The following is a 12,485-nucleotide window of genomic DNA, read 5'->3' as shown; positions in this document are numbered from 1 at the left end:
CTTTAATTTTTTTTTTTATCACTTTTAATGCTATCACAGGGAATGCAAATATCCTCTATAACTTCAATCTGGGGTCTATCAGACTCTAGATATCTCCTCTGCCCTTACATGATCTAATCAAACCAAGATTGGTGTGACCAGATGCTTTCCCAATTTACAAATGGTGGTGCTGTTTATATCCTGTGAAACTGAGGTGATGAAATGCTCGTAGCTTCTAATTTCTTAGGCTATAGAGATGATTGGCATCATTCTGGTCTCCAATCAGCTCTATGGTCAGCTGGCAGAAACACCAGCTGCATTCTCAGGTTCCCCCGATGGCACGGGACTGCCCGAGAAGGCCCTGGAAGGCAGCAGGGGAGGGGGGATATTGTTTCCTGCTGCTTGTAAAAGCAATTCTGCAGCTAATTAGCCATTAGGATTGCTTTTACATGAAAGCCGATCGCCAGCTGAAAAAAATTATACCAGGATGATGCCTGCAGCTGTAGGCATCATCCTGGTATAACCATTCAAATTCAAGTGATGTACCAGTATGTCGCTGGTCCTTCTTGGGTATATATGCTATGTTCTTTTTTTTTTGTATGCAGCCTGTGGACTGAATGAAAAAAAGAGAACAAATCTCTGCCAAAAAAAAAAAGTGTGGTATGCCCACCATTAGAATATACTGCGCTGCATCAACCCACTTCTAATGGTGGGCACACATTAGGTCACACGGTGCCACATACGCCAGTTCCAAGATTGTACAAATGTATAAATAGTGACATGTTTGAATAACAATTGTCCACGAATATGGAAAAAGGATGACACCAAGTCCCAAACTATCTTGCCATTACTCCCCATGTAGTCTGGCCATCTGGAGGCTCCACGTGACTATCTTTTCCCTCGTAAATCCAAAACTTATAAGTATAGCCTTTTGTCCTCTCACAGGTCTTCCACATCTTGACCCCATATCTGGCACACTTGCTGGGGAGAAATTGTTTGAATGCAAGGTGGCCAGAAAAATTAATGAGGGACTCATCAATGCAGATTTTTTGCTGGGGAGTATAGACATCTGCTAATTTTTGGTTAAGGTGATTTGTGAGGGGCTGAATTTTGTGGAGCCGGTCAAATTCATGGTCACCCCGAGGACGACAGAGGGTATTGTCGTTGAAATGCATAAAACACATTATACTCTCATATCTATGCCTGGCCATGGCAGCAGAGAACATGGACATATGAAGAATCGGGTCTGTGGACCAATACAACCGCAATTAATTTTTTTTAGTAATACCCATGTTGAGGGTTAGGCCCCAAAAAAATATAAATTCGGAAACTGTAATGAGTTTCCATGCGAATGGTCTGGCAAGGTTTCAATTTGGGTTGGCGGTGATAAATTGTTGTGCATATAAAATGCTTTGATCCACAATCAATGCATACAGATCTTCCGTGAAAAACAGCTCCAAAAAAATCAAGGTGAGTAGTTACATTTGCTATTTCCACCTGAATTCTGGGTTGGGCAGTGAATGGGGGAAGTATGGGTGTTGCAGAATTTGTGGGCTGCTACTTTTGCAAGCACATCCTGAAGGATACTAGGGGCTCTAAGGGCCTGTGTGCAAATTCTTGGTGGCTGTGTGACAATACTTGTGCTCACCACCGCACCAGCTTGTACTGCACTTATGGGACTCGCCACATCACCAAGTGATACTGCAGTGCTGGTATTATTATTAATATTATACAGGATTTATACAGCGCCAACAGTTTGCTCAGCGCTTTACAATATAACGGGAGACAATACAGCAACAACACAGTTCAATACAAGAGGGTTAGGAGGGCCTGATCCTGGGAGCTTACAATGTAAGAGGTATGTGAAAGACTAGGATGTACTAGACCGCTGGTGCTTGCCAGTTCAACAAACGGTAGCGCGGCACTAGTACTGGTACTCTGCTGCATATGAGAGTCATCAAAATTTACCGACAAGTGCTAACAGAGATCAGGCCTGATTCTGCGAACACTGCGGTTTTTCGTGCAATGTATCAAGTGACAGTGACCTACTGGACACTGCACTTACTGGGGGAGAAGGGAGGTAAGCATAGGGGCTAAACGCAGGGGCTGGCAGGACGCTATACTAATGTGAACGCTGGTATAGTGCTGATCTGATCAAAGATATTGACCCGTTCAGACACTATACTAGCAATGGAGGTTTATTGTGTATGAGCGTGTTCCTGGCAATCAAGGGTTTAAATGTGATTACTGCTGTACTGACTGGCAATCTGAGGCCATCTGGGAGGGGCGTGAAAACCACGGGAGTGTGAATCACGTATATATATATATTTGTGATTTTGCGCACCTGTGCTGCCCTGTAGCAGTATTTATGCTATAGGGCGGTCAGGAAGTGGTTACATAAGTGGCTTGTGTTATGGCACTGCGTTACTTTAACTGACAATGGCGCAGTCATGCAATGCTGCATCAAAATTAAATTTACATAATTTTTTTCCCCACAAAATGAGCTTTCTTTAGGTGGTATTTTATCACCTTAGCGGTTTTTATTTTGTGCGCTATAAAAAAAAAAGACTGACAATTTTGAGAAACAAAAGCATATTTTGGACTTTTTGCTATAAAATATGTCCTGTAAAAAAATGTAAAAATCAAATTTTGTCATAAATGTCAGCCAAAATGTATTCTGCGACATGTCTTTGGTAATAAAAATCCCAATATGTGTAAATTAATTGGTTTACGTAAAAGTTATAGCGTTTACAAATGGCGGTAAAGATACTGGATTTTTTTTTATACTAATAATGCCGGCAGTCAGCGACTTATGTCGGCGATCAGCGACTTATGGCAGGACTGCGGGACTGTGGCAGACATTCTGACACTGGGGGCAACTGACTTGGGGTCACTGACATCCCCAGTGACACCAATACAGTGATCAGTGCAAAAAAAAACACTGACACTGTACTAATGGCACTGGGGAGGAAGGAGTTAACTTTTGGAGACAATGAAAGGGTTAACTGTGGGAGGGGAGTGTTTTACTAGGGGGCGGGGGTGTGTACTGCTCTGTTACACACTATTCCGGACGGCTGTGTCCAGCGATCCTGGAACAGTGTGCTGAAAGCTGACAGGGAGGAGAGCTCTATTGAAAACAATGCAGCCTTCTTCCCTGTCTGTGTTTGCCGGCAATCGCCGGGCTCCAGCGGGTAATCACCGGACCAGACCTGGTGATTGACACCCTCAGCTGCGATCGCTTCCGCGGGTAGGGCAGTTGACCGCCTCACGCGCGCCCCCTACCCCGGAATGCAGGATCATGTTTATATACGTGATCCTGCGCACAGGGACTGCCTTGTAGCAGTAATATGTACTGCGGGCGGTCCCCTAGTGGTTAATAAACATTTGTAACTATGTTTGAGCGTTGTCCATCCTAACAAAGGGTTAAAAGTTTAGAATCTAGGCTTCTTGGATTGAATGTTATTGAGAGGATACTCCTTAGGACAGACTCACTCTGACATTGTTCAAAAATGCTTAAAATCAGCCAAGAGACCTTCTACTGAGAAACATCTAAAAGGTAGGAAATATTTAAAAAAAAATTTTTGTTTGGTATGCTGTGTGAATGAGTTCACAATACAAACATATGGTGGGGTTTTCTCAAATTTAACAGCAAAAGTGGAAATACACTTTAAACTCCCACGTCAACCTAAACTATTTATTTTGTTTTGTGGGAAAGGGTTACAGTATTTCTCAAGGTTTTTTTTGTGTTTGCCAGTTGTTCATGTTGGGGAGATTTCCCATCACTTCATATCAGCACAGGAAATGGTGAAAATCTTTCAAATGGGATCAGTACAATGAGAAAGGGTTAGAACTTTCGGTCCCTGTAACAACCACACTCCAGCTTTCTTCTCTTGGTCTCTTGGTATTTAAACAACCTTTGCAGTATTTGCTAATAAGAATGTGCAGCACACTTACAGGCAAGAAGGCAATTAAAAAAACTCTCCAGAGGACAAAAATACAGCCTTTATCTAATCAAACAAAGCCAACACATGGGAGATAAATATACAAAGATGGTCAGGCTTTGACAAACAAAATGATTTTGCTTTTTAAAGACTTTAAAGCAACATCTTGTTTGATTTTTTTGTGTCTTTATAAAAGAAATAAAGTGCTGCTTCATTTGCATGTTTTTTTTAGTTTTGCTTATAAATTTAAGCTACCAAGTCAGCATTTTTTCCACTTCATTGATATCATAGATTAGGCTCTGCAACTTTTAATAAAAAATAGATTTTTTTTTGCCACGGATGCCAAAGGGATTCATAAGCCCTCGGAGCTGTGGGATTAACAATAAAACTGGACATGAGGATGACTCTGGTCACATTGCTGTTTATTATAAGAATCTAGTTGTTGCTTTAACACTTACCTTGGTAATGTAGATGAAAGGTCCCGATTGAGTCATCCTGGAATGTTTTGAAGTAAACTGAAAGACTGTTAGTGGGGCTTCGGATGACCTGACCTTCAACCAGAAGTGTTTCATTTGCTAAGACTACAAGACCATCCTCGCTCATGCCTCGAATAGATAGATGCTCTCCCTCAGAGAGATTTACACTTTTAACCTATAAAATAAACAGAAGTTATAAGAACAAAAAATCATAGGAACATGACAGTCATTATGTCCTCAAAGTATAAACTTTATGCCAAATATAATTCCTGGTGATATCATAGTGGGAGTAATGTTCTAGGCTACACTTCTTTTTAGTTATATGGTAGTCTTATAACTATGTGCTCTAGCATGAATAAGTCAAGGCTTGTTTGCTATTGTAATGTGCTGATTGAAATAAAGACACCTGGTGCTTTATTTTGTTTGTGGATTTTATTTCTGCATATGCATTGATACACAGGTTAGCATCTGGAGAGCTGGGGAACAGGAAGTAGTGTAGTTGATGGACATTTGCCTTGTGGCAATGTCATCTGTTTTTGACCCTAAGCCTAACCTGATGACAAAAAAAAAAATAAAAAAATGAACGCAACAAAAAATATCACTGTTACATTAAATACCAGTGATAATTTATGTATACTAAAATCCAAGAAAAAACTCACCGAAATGCTAATGCTAATGTTTCAGTAGGACCCCATGGAGAGTAAGTGTTTTTTTCTTAGAAAGACTATAAAGTTGCTTTGGGATTATGTTATGTGTAACCAGTTTGAATGCAAACTGTCCTTTTACAGTTCTTTAAGTTGTAATTATTCCCTGTCAAAGTCACAGCACCTTTTTATGGTATAGTTGACTTATTGTACACACAATTGTGGGAATAAATCTAGCCGTCATTAATTATAGGTTGCAATCAATGGGCTCAACTAATGTAACAATTATGTCTTAAATGTTTCAGAGACATATTTGTAAGGCTCTTTGTTTAAAAAAAAATACAGTTTTGCTTACTTTAATATTGAGCTTTCTTCAAAGTATTTAAATAGAAAGGTTTTTAAACCCTTGGCTTATACTTAGAGTTTAAAGCTTGTCTAACAGGCACTAGCACAGTTTAATATGACCAGTCCATTAGCTACAAATGTGCCTTTAGCATAAAATTCCTGATTAGAAGCAGAACACGTCAGCATGTGTGATATTAAAATCTTCAAATGAATCATGCTACACTGGTTCCAAGCAGGTGCTGTAAATCTTTGCTGGTGTTGTATATATCTCCAAGGATCGACTATACAGTACATGTTAATATAAAAATAGAAACAGAGCACACTAGTGCAGATAAAATCAATAGCAAGAAATGAAAATTGCCCTCACATATAAGTGACTTGAGCTATGTGTATCACCAAAAACAACTCATCCAAAGAATGACCATGTTCTGCTAAGACATTATTGTCTAGCAGGACATGGCAGGGTACAATTGTACTCTCATGTAGAAGCCAGAAATTGGAGAGACAGCAATCAATTTGAAAAGTCTTTGTTGGACATTGGAAAAACCATGAAGAGAAAAAACTGCAGAAATATCCCAACCTGAAACATGAATAGGAGGACAACATCTGTATTCAGGGGGATGCAGTACCTTCACTAAACTAACATGTTTTGAAGTCCATGCCACTGCATCAGCTGTTGACGGGGCATGGACCCCAAAACATGTTAGTCTCTCCCACTGCCAGCTTCTATATGTGAGCACAATCTATGTGTGGGACACGGTATTCCTCTGGATGAGCTGTTTTTCATCGAGTCACTTATATGCAATTTTAATTTCTAACTATTAAAGTGGTTTTATGTGCACTCTGTATCTATTCATATGATATTGCCTAGATGACACTGCCTTAGCAACCTTTCAAGAAATGAATGGCCTCCCATAGGGGGCTTTTTCTACAGCTCAATACTCAGTAGTTCTCCTTCATTTTACGGAAAATTGACAATTCCTAGAGAACAGTGAGTGCACATTTGGACAAAGAGGACAACTGGTTCACAGGAAAAGGGTCATCTACCTCAGACTGGAATAACCATCACTGAACAGGGTCAGGGGCCTTCAACACTCTCTGTCTTCCACATATAATTCTGTTTTAGTATCTCTACCCTGACATTTTCCACAAGTCACATCTATAGCCATGTAAATCAAAGGATTAACACCTATGAAGCCTGACACCAAGGATAGCATTGTGTAACTACAACAGGGTGGTTCTTGGACAATAACATTAGGTTCTTGGACAATAACACATGCCTTTAAATTCTGGGGTATTTTCCTGTGGCTCATTAGACTTGAAGAAGAAGCTTGGATAAGTTATTAAACATCTTTAACATTACAGAACAAGTCCAGATGAATGTGACTAGCTACTACTTATTGGATCACACTTCAAAACTAGCTGTCCAAAAGTATAAAACCCTGTCTGCAGGGTGTAGAAAGAGAGCCACATTTTTCAGCTTTCTGCTTTGATCAGTGCACCGATAATGACCCTAAACACAGCCTTTTGGGTCCATCAAACAAGAAAAAATCCACACGTCAGTTTGGAAGGTCTGCTTTCATGCTCTTTACCAAAGGGGTGCGGGCTACATGAATGTCCAAATATTCTAGATGGGGGCGCTAGTGAGCAGCAACCCAAGATGACTGCACAGTAGCCGCACTCCTTGCCCACCGGACATATCGGCAGATCCACTGGCTTCCAAGGGGGTACAGCACACACCCACTATCCTCCTCCAGGTCACTGACGCCCGCCTACCCAGATGGGGAAAAAACGGGGGCCTCCAGTGCTCAGCAGGCCGCGCCAGAGCCCATGGCCTACTCTCCAGCGGTCTCCCCTGAAGCCCCGGCATTAAGTTTTGGAGCCGATGCTCGCGGGAGACCCGGATCCCGCTTATGACACAGACACTGCATCAGGTGCTCCTCTGCCACCCCTCTCTCCAGCCCTGCGGGATGCTGAACTCTTGGGCTGCTTCAAATCTATGTTGCAGACCGAACTATCCTCCAGGCTGGCAGAGCAACTCTCCAGGGAAATCAGAGAGCTAGGAAACTGCATGAATGACCTTGAGGATAAGATGGATGCCGCAGTCACAGTAATCGAAAATCATTAACAGGACCTGTGCGATCTTAAGAAAGAATTGGGGGATACGTTGCTACGGCTTGAGGACTTTGAGAACCGTTCCCACCATGGCAACCTACACCTGCGTGGTATCTCGGAATCCGTCATGGATCTCACCTCCACCACTAAAGCTCTATTTCAGGAGCTCGTTCCCACCATTTTCATAGACCGGCTCGAGTTTGACCACATACACCGGGAATTGGGACTGAAACGGCTGGATGGCCCCCCAAGAGACATCATCATCAAATTTAAATACTATCATAATAAGGAAACTATCTTCTTGGTGCTCAGGAATAAACCAGAGCATGATTTCCAGGGGCATCGCTACCAGTTTTTCTCTGATCTCTCCCAGATCACTCTTCAGAAATGCCCTGGTGAATTGCAGAATCAAATATGCGTGGGGCTTCCCCTTCCATTTTACTTTCGACTACCAAGGCCGAAGCCACTCCATTACCACTTTGGAGGAAGCTCAATCCATTCTTGAATCTCTACACCTCATTCCGCTGAGAGGCAATGTGCAGAGCCCAACATGCCTGTCTGGATCTCCAGCGGCCCCTTCTCAACTTGAACGCCTCTGGGAGAAGGCATCCAGCCAAAAGAAGTCCCTTCCTCAGGACCCCTCTGCGATCCAGTTGTACGTGCTCCTCACCGGGCTGAAGCCATGAACGGGACTTCTGCTGCACTTCCACATTGGAACATGTTGGAGGGACCGTGAGTTTGAGTCGGTGGGCAGTTCTACAGTGATGTTATTATTCTATGTTTAGGCCCTACTTGGTCAGCTCCCCCTACTTTTCCTCTGGACATGGATCTATTTTTGATAACAAGCTTAGCTGTGCTCGAGCCTTCGCCTGCTGGGGTTCCATCTCCTGGGTTTGCCTGCAAAAGGGGGTTGATATTGTCATTAGTCGTTTCTGTTCGACTACACCTGGGCATGGGCCCTTTACACTGTCTACAGCAGGCAGAGGCCCCCCTGGCTTGTAGGAGGCCTACTGTCCCTACTTGAACTGGATGTTTGTGACTTTATGTTCTTATGTATGTCCTGTGGGCCTTGGAACTGGTGTTGCCCCCGGGTTGGTGTGGGTGGGGCTGGATCATGGGTCCCTCGGGGGCTCCACGGTGGCAGTTTAGATGGGGTGGGCCCCCTGCTCGGTGTCTTGGTGACTGGCCCCCCTCAGGGTCTGTTGTGGGCCTTGCTGGAGCTCTGGGGGGGAACCACCTGAGCAGTGTTAGGTTGCTATCCCGTTTCAGCCCGTGGTCCTCCCTGGGTTGGGGCTTGGCATCTGGGCTTAGTTGGATTCCCTAGAGGAGGGCTGCCTCGGAGTGTGGCCCATCCCCTTCAGACTCATATACCTGTTTCTACGGTAGCTAGTTGTCTCATTTGATATTTTGTGTTTTATGTTTGGTGCATTTTGCTCCCTGGGGACCTATATTGATGGATGCATTAGCAGCCATGTGTCCAGTGGTAGAGCCACCCACAGCTAGTATCCTTCGAGTGCAGGATGCATTTCACCATGGGTGTGTTACTGTTGTCTCATTGTACGTTCTTCTTTTTCTCTTCTCCCCTCTTCCTGTCTTCTTTTCTTTTTTGTTTTTTCTGTTCTTTTTCAGGGTTTCAGGATGTCTTGGACAATTTAGGCTCTGTCTCTTTGGCAGTGCCCCTGTGGGAGGCACATAAAGCCACGTGCAGGGCCACATTATACAGTTGGCTGTGGTTCGGAAACGGGAAAGGGAGTGTCACCTTTCCGATCTGCATTCACTTCTAGCCACTGCTGATGCTCACTGGAAGATGCACATGTCCGCTGCCCACAGATGAGCGCATGTCACTATGACTGTGGAACTGGATTTGCTTGCTTCCTGAACGGGCCTTGCGTTGGACCAAACATAAATTCTACACCTGTGCAAACTAACTGGGCCCTATGCTGGCCAAAAAGCTCAATTCTGTGGGGAAATCTTACAAGCCGGTCCAATTGCAGCTCTCTGCTGGGGGTTGCACATCGAACCCTCAGCAGATCGTCTCACGTTTTGTCAACTTTCTCTCACACCTGTACGTCAAACCGGACCCTTTCCCTTTGGACCAGGCAGAATCTTTTTTTTTGGGATTTGAAGCTCCGAGGAATATCTGAAGCAGTGTGGGTAGCCCTTAATGCTGGTATAACTGAAGCTGAAGTGCTCCAAGCCATTAAAACCTTGCATTCCACCATGGTCCCGAGCCCTGATGGCTTTTTGGGCTTGTACTACAAAAAATTTGCAACCCTGCTGGCGCTCTACCTTACTGGCTACTTAAATGACCTATGACAAGGCTCCCTGCCCTCTCCTGATGGGCTCAGGGCCCATATCTCTATGATTCCTAAGACAGCGGAAGCTGTGCTGGAACCGCAGGCCTTTTGGCCTATCTCTCTTCTTAATGAGGACCTGAAATTTTTGGGGAAGATTCTCAGTCTTCATATCAACAAATATATGCGTAGTCCATAGACACCAGGTGGGATTTATTCCTGGGAGGCAGACGGGCGATAATGTTCGTAAAGTGATCCATCTTATACATCTCCTGCACCAGTGGAAAATCCCAGGATTCTTGTTGTCTCTAGACATCGACAAGGCCTTTGATTCCCTGTCCTGGGTATACCTGTGATTTGCGCTGTCCTGTTGGGGCTTTGGGGATTCAGTCCTTTCCTGGATTCAAGCTTTATACTCTTTCCCTGCGGCTTCGGTCAAGTATACAGGGTACTTCTCAAATCCCTTTCCTGTTTGGAGGGGGATGACACAGGGATGCCCCTTGTCCCCGGTGCTCTTTGTCCTAGCACTTGAGCCGCTGGCCATGGCGCTCTGTGCAGATTGTAATATATCGGGTGTCCCCTACGCGGGCCATGAATTTAAGCTCAATCATTTTGTGGACGAAGCCCTATTGACCCTTACTAACCCACTGATTATGCTCCCAAATCTGCAATGGGTCCTTGCTAGTTTCTCTTTGATATTGGGTCTCCGCATTAATCTGGATAAGACTGTTGCTCTCAATATCACTTTGGCTTCGGGCCTGGTCAATCGCCTCCCGCCTCCAGTCTCACTTCCCCTATAAATGGGCTTCCTCCTCTCTTGAGTATCTGGGCATCCGCCTGACCCCATCCTATGCTTCTCTAGTCGCTACAAACTACTATCCCTTGCTCCGTTCTTTGTCGTCTCTCATGCACTCCTGGCAATTTCCACACCTATCCTGGATAGGGCGCGTCAATTCTGTGCAAATGACCATTTTGTCCAAATTACTATATTATTTTTGCACCCTCCCAGTGCGGGTTCCCCCTCATGTCTTCATTCAGGCTAGGTTCCTGGGATTTATTTGGGCTGGCAGACACCCCAGGGTTTCCAGAAACACTCTCTTTGTCCATAGACTTCAGGGAGGTCTTGGGGTGCCCAACATAACCAAGTATTATCAGGCGAGCCAGATCACCCCACTGTCCTTGTTGCATGCTTCCTCTGATGTTCCTCTCTGGGTTCTTTTGGAACTGCCCAATTGTGACATTGACGCTTCTATGGCTTTCCTCTAATCTGCGCCTGATGGCGTTGAGTCTGATTATGCTTCATAGCTTACAAGTGTGGGATTCGGTACGTTACTCAGGTGGCCTGATGTCACTCTTTTTGCCTATGCTCCCAATTATTAATAACCCTCTCTTTCCACCAGGTCTTGATCAACCACGGGCGTTCTCTTGGTGGGTGGCCAATGCTTTTTCATATGTTTGACATTTTTTGATCTCTAGGTCTTTCCCCACCTTGAACTCCCTTCGGGAATCTCGAAATGTCTCTCAAACAGAGTTCTTCCGTTATCTCCAACTGCAGCATTGGCTGACCTCCCTGCCAACAGCACCTCGGTTCTCTGGGTCTTATCTCCATCCTTTATGCATCCCTGCATAGGCATCTGGCTCATTCTTCTCTTTCGTATGTTGTTCAATGGGATCGGGACCTGGCGGTGATCGTGGTGGTCATGCCCAAAATTAATTTGTTTTTGGTCTCATGTATATGGCCTTCTCTATACCCTGTTCCACCTTTCTATAAGCTGGGAGGCCTGGTATGCCCTGCTCCATTGCCCCATACCAGGCTTGTTTGCTCACCAGCAGAAGTTGGCCTTCTATTTGTTTTTGTTGGCTACCAAAGTGATTGTTCCGGCCTGTAGGAGTATGTCTGTCTCCCTTCAGGGTATGACAGCTCTGATGCTCAGTGAACAGATGTTGAGTATTCTCAACGATTCCCAACGTAAGTTTCTAAAAGTTTGGGAGCCATGGCTGAAGTATACTTTTCCCACAATCCCCCCGGCCAGCCTGGGCCTATGCTGTTGCCCTGGCGCTCCCGATCCCCTGATTCTGTCTTTGTCTTCTCTTCTTTTTCCCTCGCTCTTTTCCTTTTCATTTATATCTGGTCTCTGTGAGATGGTCTATACCTGCCCTCAGTTTTTCAATTCACTGTTGGTTTTTATTTTGCTGTTTTTACCTTTTGTGCCATTGCTAGCCCCTGCATGGGCGTGCCTTATGCCTATGTTTTCTATATGTTTAAAAGTTAACAAAAACCATTGAAATACAAATATTCTAGACATTAGGATTGTCCTGATATTGTCTAGCATCAATTACCATACACCAAATATCTGTTTAAAGTAAAGCTTCTGGGCACAATCGAATAGAACAAATGGATAAGCAGAAGTAGCAGTGAAAACAGCATTTCAAAACCTTACAAATAGGCTGCAACAAGTTGAACTTTGGGCAGATATAATGGACACAAATTCATGGAGCTTTGTAATCATTAATACACCATTAAATACAATTTTAAATGCAAGCGGTGTAAAGCTGACCATACACTTTTTTGTTCATCTTACAGGCTGGATGAAAAAAATCTAACAGGTTTTTCAATCCATGCTGTACAGCGGACGGATGTTTGTGGCACTGTGCTTATTGAATTCTGATAACTGTTGCAGATCTAATAGG

The 12,485-nt window shown here is 44.0% G+C and overlaps 1 protein-coding gene across 3 annotated transcripts in view; it reads right to left on the bottom strand.

Moving 5' to 3' along the window:
• The window catches only part of SEZ6L (seizure related 6 homolog like), a 570,023-nt gene that overhangs the window by 171,293 nt on the left and 386,245 nt on the right, over nt 1-12,485 (bottom strand). For all 3 annotated transcript variants that reach the window (XM_089684123.1, XM_089684122.1, XM_089684124.1), the window contains one exon: nt 4,379-4,571. In XM_089684123.1, coding sequence (XP_089540249.1) covers nt 4,379-4,571 — 193 coding nt within the window. The remainder of the gene's footprint in view (nt 1-4,378; nt 4,572-12,485) is intronic.

The sequence above is a fragment of the Staurois parvus genome, unplaced genomic scaffold (genome assembly GCF_062004578.1).
Source record: "Staurois parvus isolate SC_StPar_1 unplaced genomic scaffold, SC_StPar_1.0 ptg000336l, whole genome shotgun sequence".
NCBI classification, from domain to species: domain Eukaryota; kingdom Metazoa; phylum Chordata; class Amphibia; order Anura; family Ranidae; genus Staurois; species Staurois parvus.
The sequence above is the reverse complement of the archived record's forward strand: the minus strand, read 5'-3'. Positions and strand labels throughout refer to the sequence as shown.